General features: G+C 35.7%; 1 protein-coding gene across 10 annotated transcripts in view; it reads left to right on the top strand.

The window, feature by feature from the left end:
• Positions 1 to 20,578, top strand: part of LOC137235484 (calcium-dependent secretion activator-like) — a 2,443,847-nt gene that overhangs the window by 1,170,746 nt on the left and 1,252,523 nt on the right. For all 10 annotated transcript variants that reach the window (XM_067758485.1, XM_067758483.1, XM_067758487.1 and 7 more), the window contains one exon: positions 19,108 to 19,339. In XM_067758485.1, the coding sequence (XP_067614586.1) occupies positions 19,108 to 19,339 (232 nt within the window). The remainder of the gene's footprint in view (positions 1 to 19,107; positions 19,340 to 20,578) is intronic.

Below are 20,578 nucleotides of genomic sequence, written 5' to 3'. Positions count from 1 at the left end.
TCCAGATACCCATGCGTCCGGCGCTTGGACTGTCGTGCACTTCCTGTAATACTTTACCGCGTTGTGGTTTCGTTACACATAGCTTCCACGGGATCGCGTCTTGATCGTCGATCTCAACAGCTATGTGCCGATATAACTCACCGTTTTCAATTATGTAGTCGGGTTTCGTTTAACTTACTCCTTCCTTTTTTCAAGCTATTTACACGATGTTTCATTTTCGTGTTCCAGTTTGTTGAGTTTTGCGTCTTGCGGCTGTCGTGACAGTGCATCCGCTACTACGTTCAGCTTACCTTTCCTGTACTGTACATCGAACGAGTATTGTTGCAACTCCAATGCCCAACTCGCAATACGTCCCGAAGGACTTTCGATGGCGTTCAACCATTTCAATGATAAGTGGTCCGCGATTACCGTGAATTCGTAGCCCACAATATATGGTCGCATTTTGCGTATAGCCCATACAATGGCTAAACAGTCTTTCTCCGTGGGTGAATAATTAATTTCTGCTTGATTGAGGCGACGGCTAGCGTACGCGATTACCTGCTCTCCGTCGTCTAGCTCCTGTGTGAGGACTGCTCCTAGTCCAAAATCGCTCGCGTCTGTTTGTAATGTGAATCTTCGTGTAAAATCTGGGCACGCCAGTTCTGGTGCTTCAGTGAGTGAATTCTTCAGTGTCTGAAATACTGTTTCTTGTGTTTCGGTCCATTTCCATCTGTTACCCTTCTTTAACATGGTTGTCAGCGGATGCGCTATTTTTGAAAATTCTGGTACGAATCGCCGGTACCAAGATGCTATACCTAAAAATCGTCTAAATTCTCTTACGTTTGTTGGTGCTTGCAATTCCTTAATCGCTGGTAATTTATCTGGGTCCGTGTGTATACCCTTTTCGCTTACGACATGTCCCAGATACTTCAGTTGCTTCTTGAAAAATTCGCGCTTTTCGGCGTTGATTCTTAAATTTGCTTTTCGTAGGCGTTTAAACACTTCCGTTAGAAGTTTTAGTATGCTCATCCAGCGTTGAGCTTGTAATTATAATGTCATCTTGGTATGCGAATGCGTTCGGTTCTAATTCTGGGTCGATTACTTGATCTAATACCCGTTGAAATGTTGCGGGTGCTGAATGAAGACCAAAAGACATCACGCGTCAGGTACAGTAAATGCCGTACAGTAAATGCCGTAAATGCCGTATATTGCTTACTTCCTTCCTCCATAGGGATCTGCCAGTAGCCGTTTTTCAGATCCAGGCTACTTATGTACTTCGCGTTTCATATCCGGTCTAGAATGTGTTGAATTCGCGGTAGTGGGTATGCATCGGGGACTGAGCGTGCGTTGAGCTAGCGATAGTCTAAACATAACCTCCACTTACCATTCTTCTTCTTTACGAGTACGATCGGTGCACTATGCGGGCTTCGCGATGGCTCGATGTACCCCTTCTCCAATAGCTCGTTTATCTCCGTGTTAATGGTTTCCTGCATCTTAGGATTCCGTGGAAAGTATCCTTGTTTTATCGGACGATCATCACGCATGATTATTTTATGCGCCGCGATATTTGAGGTACCAGCCATATTTTCGAAGCTAAGGATCTGTTCGTCTAAGAAATCCTTAACTCTTGTAGTGTTTTCAGACGGCAACAATTTTTTGTGAGAATGTTGTGCCGACCACATTCCCAAGAAAAGTGTCGACGTTCATTGCGGCATGCATAGGCACGATGCCCGTTTTCACCACATCGCCTGCACGTGGTCCTGGGATTCATATACGGTTGTCTTGTTGGTGGGTTACTTCGCTGTGTATTGCCATTGCCAATCCTGCTACTTGGCTCTACATCTGGTAATTCTTGTATGGAAAAATGCCGGTCATCTGGACGCCTTGCTGGAAGTGCTCTTGCCACTAATCTCTGTGCATCTCTGCCATTCGTGATATTTTCGAAGTTCTCTGCCAGACTCACCAAGCCTTCGAGCGTTTGAAATTCAGTTCGCTTTATATAAAATTGATACTCACTGCGGCAGTTTCGGTACATTCTTTGCAGTCTTTGTTCGTCGGGGAGGTTCGCGTGTCTCGTGAGGTTCTTTAGTTCCAAAACGTAATCCTTGAACGACTCTCGTGGTCGTTGTGTTCGCTGACATATCTCGTCTTCCAGCTTTTCGAAGTATGATGCGCTCACGAAGAAGCGTAAAAAGTCGTGTTTAAAACTGTTCCTTTCATTCCAATGACGATTATTGTTTCGCAGCCGTACCAGGGCTCGGTCCTTGAATAATTCTGGTAGCGCTCGCAGGAGTAAATTAAGGTCCATTTCATATCCCTCCGCCAGCTCTTCTACTCTCTCGACGAAACTCAGTGTGTCACCTTTTCCATCGTACTTAATTCCCCATTTTCGTGCTCGGTCCATTACGCAGACGGTAGACGGAGGTTGGGTCAGTTGTCCTGCAAATTGATATGACATATTAAGTATCGTAGGTATGCTTACGCTTTCAATGTTGTCGACTTCCGGAAGCGGTTCCACTGTTGCATTTACCTTCTTGATTAGTGGTTAATGTGCTTTTGGAAAGCTTTGTTTCCAACTCTGCGAAACGTGTTTCGTAGCTCGGATTTTTGTTATTAAATTGGGCGAAATCCTTCCTCAGTTCGTCGACGGTTCCGCCGTTGTTGAATACAAACTCGTCCGCGTATGTCAAAAGGTCTTCTTTCTTCAGGTAATAAATCCAATTTACCTTGACCATGTTGTTTTGTTATATGTTCCGGTGAAATAAAATAAATGTCCCCTTATATGTATAAGGGTCCCAGCTCGGGCGCCAATTGTAACGAACCCGTTAGTCGGGTTTATAGCTGGGGTATAACTCAGCGAATGGGTTCGCCTATACAATAAAAGATGTTAGTTAAACGTTATAAAAAATTATGATTTATTTCAATCCTTCTGAAAATCTATATACATATGTGATTATAATATGTTTAATCACCGAGTGTTTTACATGCCTCGGTGGTATGCCTGGAGAATATATGTATTCGGTGAGCGTTTTACACAAATCGCCGGATCCCTAGTAAAATACGTAATCGGTGAGCGTTTTACACAACTCACCGGATCCCTAGTAAAATACGTAATCGATGAGCGTTTTACACAACTCATCGGATCCCTAGTAAAATACGTAGTCGTCGGACGTTTACACGACTCGGCGGTATACCTATCATAAACAGCTGAAGTTTAACACGACCAGCTGCTCCGTAGTGGATGTTTAACACAGCAGACTTCTAAGCGAAGAGTGCCTTGTTCATGAATTTGCCGCTCCTTTTATACCATTATTGAGTCGGCTTCCGTTGATTTACAATAACAGTTCTTATAACTAAGCTAAGTATACTAAATATATATTTGTACGCATGTGTGCTCGTTATCGTTTGACAATTCCATTTTTCCTTGTTCGCTTATACGTACGTATGTATGTTTGTGCATAATTATGTGAGTTCTTACACTCTGCGATAAAAGTTTTCATATCCTATATATAATTTAATATGTATTATAATTATACATATTTTAAAATGTATGTATGATTGTACAAAGTATATTTAATTCAAAATGTATGTACATATATGTAAAAGTGAATTCATTTCATGCCATATATATATAAATTATTATAATTCCGTTTATAATTTTAATATTAATATATTATCTACAATGGAAAATCAAAATTCGTGGAGGGCCCGAAACCCCGTAATTTTGGGGTCTTCACAAATGTTGTGAAACATCAAATTGACACGCGAGGCCGATACGTCAAGCTCCTCGTAGTGTTCCACTGGCGAAGCGGGAAGTTGTGAGTCAAATCGTACAAGAAATGAGCGACAGTGGCGTCATCGAACCATCAGCTAGTCCATGGCGCTCACCGGTAGCACTTGTAAAGGTGAGGGATGGAAAAATCAGGTTTTGCGTGGACTATCGGAAGTTGAATGACGTTACGAAAAAGGATAGCTACCCATTACCAAGAATTGACGACACTCTGGACTCGCTCTATGGGACGGAATGGTTTTCCACACTGGAATTTAAAAGCGACTATTGGCAAGTGGAAATGAAGGAGGAAGACAAAGAGAAAACAGCCTTCAGTGTCGGTGATGGTCTCTGGCAATTTACAGTGATGTCCTTTGGACTATTTAATGCACCAGCTACTTTCGAGAGACTCATGGATCAGGTATTGAAAGGACTACATTGGAAAACAGGCTTGGTGTACCTGGACGACATCATGGTATTAGGCAAGAATTTTTATGAACATCTAAAAAACTTGGAGGAAGTTTTCCAGAGAATAGCTGGCGCTGGTCTGAAACTAAGTCCCAGAAAGTGTGCGCTGTTTAAAAAGGAAGTAAATTATTTGGGTCACAAGGTAACGACAGAGGGCATCTGCACTGCGAACGAAAAGATAGAGGCTGTAAAGGATTGGCCAAGACCACAAAACCTGCATGAATTGAGAAGTTTCCTTGGGCTGTGTACATATTACCGCCGATTTGTACAAAACTTTTCCAGCGTAGCCCATAGCCTCCATGCATGTTTGGAATGCAAGCATTGTTCAAAGGCCGAGGCTAAAGAAGACATTATAGATGTCCGGCTAATGACTATAACAGATGAATGGGACAAGGAACAGCTAAGGAAGTGTCAGCTAGAAGATACAGTACTGTCACATGTTATGCAAGGGCTCGAACAAAACGAAAGACCAAATAGAGAGGAGATGTCAGCAGAGGGTCCCATTGCGAAGTCATATTGGGCACAGTGGAACAGTTTAGAATTGGTATCCGGTTGCTTGCATCGAGTATGGGAGAGTGAGGATGGTCAATGCAAGAAGAAACTGATAGTAGTTCCCAGAAAGAGGATTCCTGACGTGATCAGGGAGCTGCATAATGGTCCAAGCGGAGGTCATCTTGGAATCACGAAGACGCTCGAGAAAATTAAACAGAGATTCTATTGGGTTGGTTGCCGTCAGTCGGTCACTGAGTGGATTGCGAACTGCGAGGTTTGCAACAGAGCGAAAGGGCTCAAAACCCGAAATCATGGCCAGATGATGCAATATAACTCAGGTGCACCATTTGAAAGAATCGCTATGGATGTCGCTGGTCCATTTCCTACTAGCAACCGCGGAAACAAATTTGTACTGGTGGTTATGTATTATTTCAGCAAATGGCCATAGGTATACCCAATCCCAAATCAAGGAGCGGAAACAGTAGCAGAAGTGTTTATAAATAAATGGGTTGCAAGGTATGGTGTACCAATGGAGTTACATTCTGACCAAGGCAGGAATTTCGAATCACCCGTGTTCCAGGAAATGATTAAATCATTGGGCATTCGAAAAACATGGACAACTGTATTGCATTCTCAATCAGATGGTATGGTGGAACGTTTTAATAGAACATTGGATGAGCATTTAAGGGAAGTAGTAGACAAGTACCATAAGGATTGGGATACACACATATCATTATTCTTGATGGCTTACCGATCAGCAGTGCATGAGACAACGGGCCAAACTCCCGCAAAGAAAATTTTTTTGGCAATGATCTTCGAATGCCAGCTGATTTGAAGTTTGGGATAGATGCCGATGCGGAGAGAAATTTCAAGAAATTCACTGGTGTCTTGGAAGAAGAGCTGAGAGAGATACACGATCTGGTAAGGTAACGAGCAAAGATTGTGAGTGACAAGATTAAAGCCAGATACGATAAAGCAATTAATTCGGAAGGGTTTCAGGAAGGAAATTTGGTGCTGTTATACAACCCACAACGAAAAAAAGTTTTGTGCCCGAAATTGCAGTGTAATTGGGAAGGCCCATACAAAGTTGTAAAATGGGTCAACGATGTAGTGTACCGCATACAAACCATTGCCAAACCACGAACCAAAATGAAGGTGGTTCATTTGGAAAGGCTGGCAGCGTTTAGATGGAGAGGTTTGTCTGATCGGCACGATCAGAATAAGGTGGAGGGCAGTGTGACGAATACTAGCACCACTAAGGGGTACTATCATCTGTAAGCCGATACTGAGCAGTGACTTGTATGCACATAACCAAATTAATCATTATGTCTACACATATGTACGTACACGCAGCGGAGAAGCAACGCACAACCACATGCATATATCTGAGATACTCCTGAAAGTATGCAATAATTGTGCAAGTATTACTCACATATACACGCGCATTGGCTATGAGAGAAGCTATAAAAACCGTGTATCTGTAGTTATAACTGAGAAATTTATAGCTGATAACTAACTAGTAAATTCTGGAAATAGAAGCGCCTAGAAATATGTCGGCGAGGAAACCGGACAGTATAAAAGCGGCAACAGTAGAGGCACGACAATCAGTCTGATTTAAGCAAGCTATCAGTTGCGAAGTATAAGTGTTAATTGGGAAGTACTTTTATAAAGGCCATTTTGCATTATTGAATAGTGGAGTTATTTATTCAACAGTCTAGTGATTCGAAAGTTAGTAGAAGGTTGCAAATAAGAGGAGTTTCAGTAAATTCGTTACAATATTTTCAAAGATAGTATTCTCAATTTAATTGAAAAATTATTGTTTCTGTATTGTTTACATTTTATTTTGAGTTAAGTAGGAAAACCTTAAATTAAAATTTTTAGCATTTCGTTTTCTTCTAAATTACTTACTTTATTAAATAATTTTACTTCTATTCGGTATGTTTGTAGCTAGATTCTTTTTAATATAATCATGTGATTTTGGTTTGGTAGAGAATCTTAACAAAATTATTACAAGAAAACTGCAGTTGTCGTATACATATGTACAATTTTTTCTAAATTAATTTTCAAAATTTAATATCAAAATACAAATTTTTTTAAATCAAAATTTAAGGAGTCCAATATTTCGTAAAAAATATGTTTCATGGTTTTGAATTAAATTTAGAACTAGTGTTTTTATTGAGTGATCAGTAGAAGTCGTTGAATTCCCTAATGACTTAAAACCTTTGCTTTAAAAGATTTTTTTTTTTTGACAAACCAGGTGCGTTTATACTTCATATGCTGAATCCTTATCTTAAATTATCCTTATGGACTTTTTTTGCATTTATCAACACAGTTGTTCCTAAACCTTTTTGTACAACTTTTCCACGTACACCTTGCTTAATTTATTCCCTAGCCGTTTATTGCGGCGAGCATATACTTTTTCTCCTTCATTAAATTTTCTATGATTGTTAACAGATTTTTTAACGACCTTTTCTTGTGCAACAGTAAGCGCTAATTAAAGTAGTAAAGAGTCTAGGTGATCTTTGGGAAAATATTTTTCGCATTTACAGTGGAATGTATTGAATTATTATACTTATATGTTGAAAGTAAAATTAATTCATTGGTGTCTGTTTTATTTTGTTCGACTTTTATATGAACATTTGCGATTTCTGTTAGCGTTGAATGTACTCTTTCTATTTGGCCATTACTTTTACCGTGTAATACCGTTTTCACATAGAAATTTAATCGAATCACAATTCTGTTTAATGAAATATTTAAGTTTCCCTTTTGGTACAGGGCCATTTGCTTCTTTAAGCGAACATCTGTCAGCAGCCCCAAAAAATATTTCGTTTTTACAAAAAATAGTTAAAATGGAAGCAGCCGTTTCTTTCTTAACTATAAATACAATCAAAAGAAAATACACGCGCAACTACCCATAGATGTATGTGCATATTTTCGAAGAAGCCATATTACATTTTGCAGCAAAAATTAAATTTTGAATTTTTTCGTGTTTTTCTATTTTTCGTAAATTGTTTAAAATAATAGGGGGACTCATGAAAGCATATAAACTTATAAGGTGTAAAATTATATCCATTTACACACGCTGTTATATGAACGCACCTAGAAATACTCTTGATAAACTTGATTGTTTATCAGCTGTATTATTGCCAAACAAAAATTTTTTGATTGTTATACAAACTAAAAAATGCCAAGATTAAGTGAAAAATCAAAACTAAAACGTCTTTACTAAGATATTCTTGTAAATAACGTTGCTGATGTTGGAGATTTCTGATGAAAATGCCTGCTGTAATGTCTGCAAGGTTGCATTCCTTTGAGTTTACTGCGTTTACACTATGAAATGTGGGCGTAAATTTATACAAATTGTGTAAATCATTTTTCATACAAAATTTGACAGTTCGTTTACGCACTAGATAAATTTATACGTTTACACACTTTATAAGGCATTTATACGGTTACATGAGTCCCCCTAATTTATTTTTGATTGTCATTTGTTACATTGACAGTGAAATTTGAAGCACCAAACAAAGCCGACTGGATTTTTCACTCCATTAAGCATTCAATAAAGCAATAATGAGATAATTAAGAATTTGTATTTTGTATGGAGGATTGAGTTCAATTAGGGCTTTAATGTAGAAAACTAGACTAATTATTTCATTAACCCTCTGTGTGAAATTGGCATAGGCTGGTATGAAAAATTGCTCAATTTCGAAATGATATTTCAATAAATTGGATATGGTATTAGAATGATGGGATTTCTCGTTATCGGAAACAACTTTTGGTTTTTCTGTACTTGTTCAGTACTAAAAGTAGAGCAGTTTTAACATCGGTTGTTGATCTGGATTCGATAGGAATCGTAATTGTAAATTTGGAAAATTTATCTATGCAGGTAAAAAAATTAAATTTATCTACCGAAGGAGGATTTGAACAGGATGTTTTGGAATTGGTATTTTTCCCACTTCTAATTTCGATGGGTGTTTTTTATATTTATTCTCCGAACAAGTTTTACAATTTTTAGCAATTTTTGTGAGGGTTTTCTTTATATCAGGGAAAAAGTATTCAGATATCAACTGCTTGTAGTTCTCCTGAATTGAGTGATGGGCTCTGTTGTGCTCCATGGCAGCAGCCTCGATTTGGTTTTCTCCTTTTATTAAGTCAATTACAATCTTTTCCGTATGTATAAATTTTACTCCCGGGAAATTGGACAAGAGTAACTACTGAACTCTGGCTGAAGTTTCAAGATCACAACAAACTCCGATTACTACATTTGGGTTAACCTTTTCCCGGATTGTTTGTAAAAGATAATCTGCTGTTTTAAAGTGTGTAGAATATCTAATAAGTTTTCGGAATAGAATTTTGGTGGATTTGCCATTCACTTCGGATGGTGTCAGCACTAACTGGGATCTAAATTGATATACGAGATTTTTTATGGTTTTTATTGTGTCTGAAATAATTCATTATGAGCTGTAACGTTTGAGTCATCCAGGTTGTGAATATATTGACGGGGAATTGCATCCACTACCTTTTTGTCTTTATCGGGCTTATAAAAATATTTCGAAGCAAATTAATTTATAAATGCGGTTCATCTTTTAATTTTCGAATTGGGGTTTTTATCCGACATGGCGAATGTAAGCGGCTGATGATCTGTGAAAATATGTATGTTTTTAATGCCAATCACGTTTATTCGTGGCATAGTTTTCTTCAGCCTTGTATAGTGTACGAGATATCATCGTTATAGGTTTGCCGTTATGCGAAAGCACAGCTCCTATTGCTACGAACGAGGCATCAGTTGTTATCTCGAAAGGCTGAGAGTAATCTGGGTGTTGGAGAAGAACGTCTTCTGAGGCCAAAATAGTTTTAAGTTTATTGAAGGTATTAATTGCTTCTTCGTATAATGAGATATTAATCTTTTTGGACTGTCTACTAGTAACGTGGCCATTGTCACCTCTTAAGTATTTCGTAAGTGGTTTTCAAATATGCGCATAGTCCTTTATAATCCTACGGTAATAACCCGAAAGACCCAAAAAGGGCCGCAGAGGCCTTGCCTATTTCGGCTGTTGGTAATTTACGATGGCCTCTGCTTTACTAGGAAATATTTGAATTCCTTTATTCGAGACTGTGAAACCTAAAAATTCGACTTTGTTCCTAAAAAATTTAGATTTTTCTAAAGATACTCGCTCGCTCGACTTTCTTTAGAATGGAATCGACATGCCTATAATGGCAACTTTAATCTGGTGAGAAAATAATGATGTCATCAGCGTTAACTTGACATATTTTCCCAATGTCTTCACGCAAAATATCATCTATTGCCCTTTGAAATAAGCTTGGCGCATTTTTCAAGCCAAAGTGTAAACGGCAAAACTCATACTTGCCATTGTTTACGCTGAATGCTATTTGCACCTATCTTTCTCCAGAAGGCAAATCTGGTGCAACCCTGACTTAAGATCAAGTGTCGTAAATAATTTGGACTTTGCTAAATTTTAGAGTATTACTGTAGTATATGGAATTGGATATTTGTCAGATGTAGTATGCTCATTTAGCTTCCGGAAGTCGATGAACATTCTCAACTTTTGGTTTCCGTCATCGTCTAAACCTTTCTTTGAAACTACATGAACAGGCGAGTTATAGGGTGAATATGATTTCCTTATTATTCCGCCTTTAAGTAGGGACTCTATTTCGTTATTAATAAAATTCGATACCGATATTGGATAAGGATAGATTCTTGAATAAATTGGCTTGTCAGTTACCATGTCTATAGTTGCTATTACATTTGTGTTATACGGAAAAGCTCTATTGGTGTTCGCAAATGCGTTACAATTATTTTGTTTAAGTGTTTCAATACTACTATTACTACTACTAGGTCTTTAAATTTTTATAGTATGGGCCATATTTACTTCCTGACATTGAAAAAAGTTGAGATTCTCCTTTCCGTTTTTATGGAAAATCAGTCTAGCTTTTGTGTCAATATTTGCTTTGATATCTTTCAACAAATCATATCCAATGATTCCATCAAAAGTATCAAGTAATATATAAAAAGTAGCAGTCGTTCCTAGAATATTGATTTTACATTTCTCAGAAATTTTATTTCACCATTTATAGATCTTAAATGAAAGGGATATTGTGTGGCGGTTATTCCTTTCAAAAAACTGTACTTTTTTATGTAATTTTCCGCAGTTCCCCTTCCCCTCTTACGAAAGGGCAAAATTAAGATAATTAGATTTCCGAACTTCATTGTAAAAGATATTATAAGAGCGGAGAGTTCTGTTGGGAACATTGAAATATATTTGTCCAAAAAGAGCTGGCCAGTCAATTACACCAGCGATAATGTGGAATATAAACACTAAGTTTTGAATATAATGTCTGGCTTTGAGTGGCAAAATGTTGATAAGTATGCACCTAGTAATATAGGCAGGCAATGGATTATCAAAATAGAGAGGTTGAAGAGCAAATTTTGAATCTGAATTTGCGTTGAACCCTTTTAATTCTTGCCAAGCGTGTGGAGTAAATAATTGGATTTCAAATGGCAGATCCATACTCTAACTTAGATTGCACCAAAGAACTATGCAAAATTTTCCTAGTATATTGGTCCTTAAAGTCCTTTATGTACCGTCTTAAAAAATGTAATTAACATAAACTTTCGGTATGATATTCTTAACATGGTTTACAAAAGTGAAAGAAGAATCAAAAATTACACCAAGATCACATAATTCGTTAAACGAAACAAAAGTTATATACTTGAGATATATTATATTTTTTTTTTTTCAGTTAAATAAATTTAAAAAAATGTTGTATTTAGCTTTAACATTAAAGTACGTATATCTAGAATATGATATGAAAATGGTTACATTAAAAACTCAAGCACATACGTCGGTTTTTCTTTGCCATTTCATCTAAAACTTCATCAACGGTAACAATTTGATCACGGTGGATGCTTAGTGATGCACAGCCATTCAATCGATTTTCACTCATCGTGTTTCTCAAATAGTTTTTAAGTAGCCTCAGAGTTGAAAAGGATCTCTCGTTCGTTGCCGTTGTTACTGGAAGCGTACACAAGATTTTGAACAACATGTGAACATTAGAAAAAGCCACAGAATCTCATTCCTGTAATATTAATCATAGATAAATTGATAAAAAAAACCGAAGTACCTCCTTCAGGAATAAGTAGAATTCATGCTTTTTGAGCCTATGCATGAGATCTTACGTATACGTACATAAAATTCAAAAGAAAGAAACTGATCGAATAAAAAAAAATTTAATTTAAAAAAGTCATATCTACACGGAAAAAACACGTTCTTTTTTGAAATGTGTTTTTGATATGAAAAAAATGTATATATAGATTTAGAGGTACTATGACATTTTTTTTAATTCAGGAGAGTCTTTAGTTGTGTAGAGGGTAATTTAATACCCCTGGGTGACTAGGGTCCCGAGATATAGGCCAAAACGTGGGCCAGTGAATGCCTAGACAGTGTTTATACAATATGGATATCAAATGAAAGCTGTTGATGAGTGCTTTAGTACAGAGTAATATATTATCCAGAGACGGACTGGGCTGGGATTAGGACTAGGACTGGGACTGAGACTCGGAGTGGGACTGGGACTGGAATAAAATACATACCACTCTCTGGGACAGGCAATAAGGGATGCAGAAGAATGAGAAGGAATTGAGAGAAGAGAAAAGAGAGAAGGAGATTGAGAAAGAGATAGAATGAGACGAAGATGGCGATAGATGCAGCGAAAAAGACGGAGGGAGGAGTGAATAAAAGGATTAGGAAAAAGTGAAGAGGGGGGGGGGGGGGGGAGGGCAGAGTCAGACGGAAAAAGGTTATTAAAATGCACGCATATAGGCCAAATTTAGGGCAGGACAACGTCTGCCGGGTCTTCTAGTTGCATTATAATAATGTGTTTTCCACATGGAAAATAATGTCAAATTTGCATTATATTTCAAAATAGGAAATGTGTACTTCGAAAAAATGCTGTAAATTTAACATTATTTAAATGTGGAGAATAAAATCAAAGCACGAGGATTAGTATCGTTTAGTTCGGCAAACAAACAGAACCGTAAGCAATGTTTATACATATGTATGTTTATATGTAGTTTGTCGCCGTGACGTAAGGGCAGAATAATCATGCAAATATTCAGACGCATGGAGTTTTCATATTTGCCTTTTCATTCCGATGAATGTAATCGCGGCGGCCACCGTGGTGTGATGGTAGCGTGCTCCGCCTATCACACCGTATGCCCTGGGTTCAACTCCCGGGCAAAGCAACATCAAAATTTTAGAAATAAGGTTTTTCAATTAGAAGAAAATTTTTCTAAGCGGGGTCGCCCCTCGGCAGTGTTTGGCAAGCGCTCCGGGTGTATTTCTGACATGAAAAGCTCTCAGTGAAAACTCATCTGCCTTGCAGATGCCGTTCGGAGTCGGCATAAAACATGTAGGTCCCGTCCGGTCAATTTGTAGGGAAAATCAAGAGGAGCACGACGCAAATTGGAAGAGAAGCTCGGCCTTAGATCTCTTCGGAGGTTATCGCGCCTTAAATTTTTATTTTTTAATCGCGGTTGAGGCAAACGAGCAAACGTCTGAATTGATTATATTCACGCATGCAATAAGTTGGTTAATTTTAAATCAATGACGATTATGTTCATTTAAGCAAGTTGATCATTGAACACGATCATGTTGCCGAATGCAATCGAACGTTGTTGTGTTCGAATTTTGCTTTTCTCTGATATGTATGTAGTTGGTCGTTAGGCAAATTTACAAGGAAACTTCTTTATGAAATTATAGTAAAAGTTAACATGTACATTTGTATATTTAATAAATTGCAGAATTATTATGAAACAGAATATGATTAAAATATAAGTGTTCACTTCGGGGTTAAACCCCAAAACCCCCACCCCCCTCGCTACGCCCCTGATGAAAACCAAATAATGTAAACCGATAAAACGTGTCAATATGAGTGCAGATATAAGTAAGGTATTAAATAATAATTGGAGCTTTTTTAATTTTCTTTGACACACAATTTATTTTTTTGTTTATTAAAAGCGTAAAACAGGAGAAAAGGTGCGTAAGAAAAATTTAATTGAAAAAGTTATATCAGGTAAAAATTTTATTATTATTATCTATCGGGAAGTTTCTTAAACTTCGCAAGCAAAGTTTCCAAGCTCGAACGGCTTTTTTTAATTTTCACGATCCCTAGACCACATAGTAAAGTTTTTTCCCCTCACAATTAATTTTCACCGGGTTCCGATGTGTGTTCCAAATTTCAGGACCCTAGCTTCCAGGAAGCTACTCAAAAATGGATTGTAAGAGTCTCCAATTTTGTATGGCGGCAAAACATTAAAGAAAACAAATATAAGGGACATAAAAATACTTTAATGAAAACCAAATTATGTAAATCGTTAAAACGTGTCAATATGAGTGCTGATATAAATAAAGTTTTAAATAATAATTTTAGCTTTTTTAATTATCTATGAGAAACCTATTATACATTTTTTTGTTTATTAAAAGCGTAAAACGGGGGAAAATGTGCTTAAAAAAATTTAATTGAAATATTTACATCAGGTGAAAATTTTATTATTATAATCTGTAAATTTCACGTCACACAGGGCCGCCCATTCTCAAAGTTCTGAATTAAATTTTTTACATCAAAATTGTTTCATCGACATCAAGCTCATTGACGGTCATGGATTAACTCTTTACGGCCCATTTTTTTGTCGCTGAAATCACATTTTTTGAATCAGAATCTCTTAACATTTACTAAGGTAGGAAATTTGTAGCATCTAAATACTTTAACGAGGATTTATTAACCAATTAACGTTCATGGATTAACCCTTTGCGGCAATTTTTTTAGTTCTGTAATCAAATTATTTGAATCATAATACCTACATATACCTACACAAAAATAGCGAACGGGCAGCGTAAGAACCCCTTAACCATAAGTGAACATTTTTGTTTTTATTCTGAACTTGATTTGTTAATAAGCATTATGTTTCGTATACGTAGATATCAGGAATCTTTATTAATATTTTAACTGATAATATTTATATTTAGAGCTTTTGTACATGTATTTCGAAATAAAATTCAAAAAGGTGGAAATATTTATGGTTTTGTCTTTCCTTCCACTAAGCATATCCTTATTACTTATGACTTAAAGTTTATGTAACAGGTTTTAAATGTAATCATTTAAGATAGCTATAGTAATATGCGCCTTTGTGAAAAGCGCAAATTTAATTTACGCACACACAATCAATAATTGAATAATACACAAAACACAAACAATTTACAAAATTCCCTTTTTTCTAAGCTTGGTGCAAGGACTTTTTTGCAGTTTCCCCCGGGTTTGGTTTAGAAAAATAATTTTCAATATTTCTTTATAAAAACATTGACAAATATGTAATAAAATCAATACTTATTCAAAACTCACCTAAGTTGAGAATTTTCTTCCATACAAATTTGTTAACGTGATTTTAAGTAAAAAATGCTAAACTAAGCTGGCAAAAAAAAGGCCAAATATCAGAAAATTTTTTTATGGGACTAATAGCACTTTATGGTACTAAAATTCAATGATCTACAAAACAGCATACAGCAAAAGAGCATACGTGTTTCGAATTCGAATTTTCTCGAATTTCGTTTCAGATTTTGAACCTTATTTCATATTACATCTGTAAACAAATTTTTATAAAAAAATTGGGAAAATTATTTTTCTTAAACAAAACTACAAAAAAGTGTTTGTGCTAATGCCTTTTTCCGTGAGTGTATACTAAATTAAAGTACGATCTGTGAAAACTTTAAAACACTAACTTTATAAACAATCTAAGCCACTGTCTATAAATAATCCCAAAAAAAATTGGGAAAATTATTTTTCTTAAACAAAACTACAAAAAAGTTTTTGTGCTAATGCTTTTTTCCGTTAGTGTATATTAAAGTACAATCTGTGACAACTTTAAAACTCTTACTTTATAAACAATCTAAGCCACTGTCTATAAATAATCACCATAAAATAAAGGATAATTTTAATTTAAGGTAGAAAAAAATCTAATTTAACCAAATTGTGATGTTTTTGTGTTTAACTAAAATCGAAATGAAATTTTTAGCCATAGAGACGAATGGCTAGTGTATTTACACTATGTTAAACGACGGCAACAAATTTGGCACTTGCTATCGCCTTCCTGTTTGAATAAAGTAAGAAACGTAAAGGCCGAACGAAACTGATAGAGCATACCATTGCTAGACGAAATCGTTTGGAGGCGAATCGTTCGTCCGAGCTATCGTTCGCAATACAGAATTAAGCCCAAAATCTTTTTGAACTTTGCACTTTGCTTTCACTTCTGAACTCTGATTTATTCATTTAGATTTCCTACCTTTTTGCTCGAATTTGCAAAAAATATTTTGAAAAAACAAATCAAAAACATAGATGAATGTTTATTTATTATAAGAATTAATTGTTAAAATATCTATTTACAAAAAAAAAAAAAAAAACAGCAGGCAATTACATAAGCTATAATGCAATAGTAGATGCGGAATATTGAGTTTCAATATACTTTACTTCTACACCAAAAAAAAGTATTGGGAAAATTTTTAAGTTTTACTCATGTATACCTCACATAAAAAAGAGTTAGAAAATATAGTTGGATGTGCAGAACTCTATGGAGAACATAACTGCGTTTTAAATTTTTGAAAACTTGAATTTTTTAAATGTCGAGTTTGAGCTCGCTCGGCCCCTCTCTGCATCGCAGTAAAGATGGAAAATTGCCAGATTGAAAATTTAGTTAACTAGTTCAGCCTGGGCCTATCATACCAAACTAGCTGAGCCTGGGCCTAGTACGGCCTAATATAACCTTATCAAAGACTCAGGCCTATTTTTTATATGTACATGCATACATTTTTAAATTAATATATTTTTTGTCTACAAACGTTTGTTCATGTTTTTATCCCAAAACCGAAACCGGACCGAAACCGAAATAAATGTTGAAGAATGAAATTAGAACCGAAACCGAAACAGGTTGAACCAACCGAAACAAGAATTTAATCAGCGGATTAAAAGAATAAGTACGCCGTTCTCTTCAGTAGCTTGTTCTACATAGCATTAAATTTTTGTCTTTTCGCCCTGTTAGAAGTTATAAATCTTTACGATCTAAGCTTAATTTACTCGGGATTATGAAACGCCAATTTCTTATATTATTTTGTTTTTAATATCATATATTATACAACTATTTTTGACAATTATTTCTATAATCATCATCACTAATTGGCGCTTAACTTCCTAAGCAATTTCATAACAAGTCACGCCAGCTACCCTTCTTTCGCTACAAACAACGACAATTGGTTCCTCTCCCAACTCAGTGTGACTTTGGGATTTCTTGACTAGAGCGTCCAACCTCATGCCCTAGCCAGCGAAGCCTTTGCGCTTTCACTCGCCGCGCCTTGCTTATTGCTGTGTAAAGCTCTTACAGCTCACCATTTTACCTTTTACAATACTCGCTGTCGGCATAACGGACATGACCATGATTATTCCGGAAAATTTTTTTCCCGAACACTCCAAGAGCTATCTCATTTTCTCTCGACACTAGGGTAATTTACCTGGTGTATTTGAACCGGTTGTAAATCGGATTTTCCTTAATTTTTTGGCCGGTTTGTTTTAAATCTCAAAATTCCGAACATCGAATAGCCCAGTTTTTTGACTCGGTTAACCGGTTTTTGGCAAGGAACATAAAGGCCTTTGAAAGTTTATCGAAATACGGCAACATGTTAACAATTACACAGGTATCTTGTTTTATTGAAGCCGCATTCACAATTTACATGTGCGCTTGTATATTTGTATGGCAACACTGAAAAACAGCTTTGTGCCATATGTTTATTGGAAAGCGAAATGCGAAAGCAAAAAATATTTTAAATTGGATACAATGCTTACAAATGAATAGTGTACTATAATACGAAACAAGACTTAATATTATTTTTTTTACACTGTATTCACTTGGTGTTTTCTGTTTAACATTTTTCGAATAACTCGAAATCGGTTTTTGAAAAAAAATGATTAATCGAACACCCTACTCGACACCGTCCATGCATCAAGACTAGCTGTAATGATCGACTTGTAAAGTGCAATTTTCGGTCGTCGGGAAAGGACTTTATTCTACCTACTCAGTCCAAGATAGAAATTGTTATCAAGAGTTATTCTCCGTTTGATTTCTAGGCTGGCATTGCCTTTGCGAATGAAGTTCTTCATATTATGGAATTTATATCCTTCAATAGTGACGGGGATGCCAAGGGGCGAATGGTTCTTTGGATAGCAGAAAGTATTTTGTCTTGTCCTCATTTATCGCCAGACCCACCTTTTTGGCTCTTTATCTAGTCCAGAGAAAGCAGAACTGACAACGGATTTCTTAAAGCCAATAATGTCAAAATAAGTCAGTAGTTTTATATCCTTATCTCAATCCCTATATGATATGAATTAAAAAGCCGGAAGAGGTGCTTGGATATATCAAAAGCCTCCACATAAATTACTAGGCTGAAAGGTAATGCAAAATTGATCTACACAAAGGTCGCAGTGCTTCCAGGCCTAATAATAATAATATTGTTTTTGCAGATTTTTTTCTCTCTCTAAGCTCTGTTTTAATTCAAAAAAAAATAAGCTTTCATTTGACAAAATCGATGGACTAATACAAAAGTTATAAGCATTCAAGTAAATATATCCATTTAACACTTAAGTACCCTACTGGTACATATGTGTTAGTATTCGTATATCAGTTAGTTAGCGAATAGTAACAATGTACCAGTAGGGTACTTAAGTATTAAATGGATATATTTACTTGAATGCTTATAACTTTTGTATTAGTCCATCGATTTTGTTGAATGAAACCTTTTTTTTTTTTGTAATATAACACAGCTTAGAGAGACAAAAAAAATCTGCAAAAAAATAAAACTTTTCGAGATCCTTCCTCGCAATATACAAATTTTTTTATATTTGTACAAAAAAAATTGAAAAAATCCGTAGTGATTTTTCGTTATCTTTGAATCTGCATATGTTTTATGCACAGTTTATAGCAAATTTTATTTGCTTTTAAAAGCTTTAAACCGTTTTGGAATTGGTCAATTCGTTCTTGAGATATATATGATTAAGTTGACCCAATTTTTTATATATTTTTTTTTTTGAAAAACCCGTTATTCGTAAATATCTCAAAAAAGTTACCATAGAATTAAAAATAACCTTGATTTTCGGAATCAAGGGGTGATTTTACATAGGAATTTCATAATGGCGTCTCTGGTGCAGAAAATAATTGGAATTTGTGATCCAGTGAAATTATTCCAACATGCAGCCTGCGAACAGATCTAAAAAAAGCATCCCCAGAAATTTTCCCTAAATTACCGTTATGTAATTTAAATAACTTTTAAATGTTATTTCAGATCACTGCCCGAAATTGATGGCTTGAGCAAAGAAACGGTTGTCACATCATGGATGGCAAAATTCGATATTATACTTAAAGGTAGTGGTGAAGAAGATATAAAGCGACCACCAAGAATACAACAGTCACTTAACAGCGAACTGGTTTTATCTAAGGAACAGTTATACGACATGTTTCAACAGATATTAACTGTTAAAAAATTCGAACACCAAATCCTTTTTAATGCTTTAATGGTGAGTAATATAACTAAATATAAGTGATGATAATTGGTCCGTTTTATTTACTTCTATGCAGTACACCAGTTTTCCTAGTCATAGTATGTGCTAAGATTTTAAAACACTCATATACGCATTGTTGTTTCTTTTTTGTCGACTTTTGAAAAACAATAAAATGCCATTTTCGTACCATCCGAAAAGCTCCAGTTTTTTGTGACGTAGCTACTTTAAGCATATCTATATTGTACACTGAAAGAAATGGTACTAGTAAAATCAACAAATCGGTTCTGTTGCTCTTGACTTAACGGAGATTCGGTGATATTGATTGTTTGAATTATGGTTAGTTCGACCGAGCTCTTTTTCAAGCGAACAAATTAGTTTAGTCATTTCAACAGAAGAGAAATTGTCGCTCTTAAATTAACAAAATTCTGTAAAATTGACAGCTTCCTAATCAATCTAACTGATTTTTCTGTTAACACAACTGATCTCACTGGTCATTTCAACATCGATCAACAGTCAATACATGAGAAAATTTCAAAGAGAATTTTACGCTCACTGCGCTCTTTACTTTGTACTTATGACGATGGTGCCACATGTTAAAAAAAAAACACCAAAATAAGAAAACCACCAAATCGAAAAAACACACAAAATGGGAAAACAACAAAAAATTAGTTTTTCAGTTATCAATACAAAACGAAAACCCCTTTTTTGAATTGACTGTGCAAAAAATTATGAGATACCGGGACACCTATTTACCGGGTACAATTTCGCAACTTCTCCTCCAAGCGAAATGCACAATTGCGCCCTCTTGTTGCAAAAGTTTTGTTTGAACGAACAGGATTTTTCCAAAGTTAGTAACATTTTGTTCAAGTTTTTACGAATTTTCACTCACGCGAACGAATTTAATAAGATAATAAAAACATCCTTTTTTAGTGTTGATGTTTCCGACAACATAAAAGTTTGAGTTGATTTGGAATCGTTTCAACTTAAAGTGCTACGAAAATTAAACTTGCCGAATTACATGTACAGTTACTCCAGTGGTGATTTACCTTCCTGCGATTTTATTCTTTACTTTTCTATAACTTACAAGTTCTCTATTTAAAATATTATGTCAAACATTTATACTACAAGTTTTGTTCGAAACAATCAAGTGTGGTAACTACATGCGAGAGAAGAAATTGAGAATGAGCTGAGCTGCAACTGAAAGAATTGAGAATCAGTTTTATGAATACTATTTTCATTTCTATTTGCAAAGCG

Source organism: Eurosta solidaginis, chromosome X (assembly GCF_040869045.1).
Source record: "Eurosta solidaginis isolate ZX-2024a chromosome X, ASM4086904v1, whole genome shotgun sequence".
NCBI lineage: Eukaryota > Metazoa > Arthropoda > Insecta > Diptera > Tephritidae > Eurosta > Eurosta solidaginis.
The sequence above is the reverse complement of the archived record's forward strand: the minus strand, read 5'-3'. Positions and strand labels throughout refer to the sequence as shown.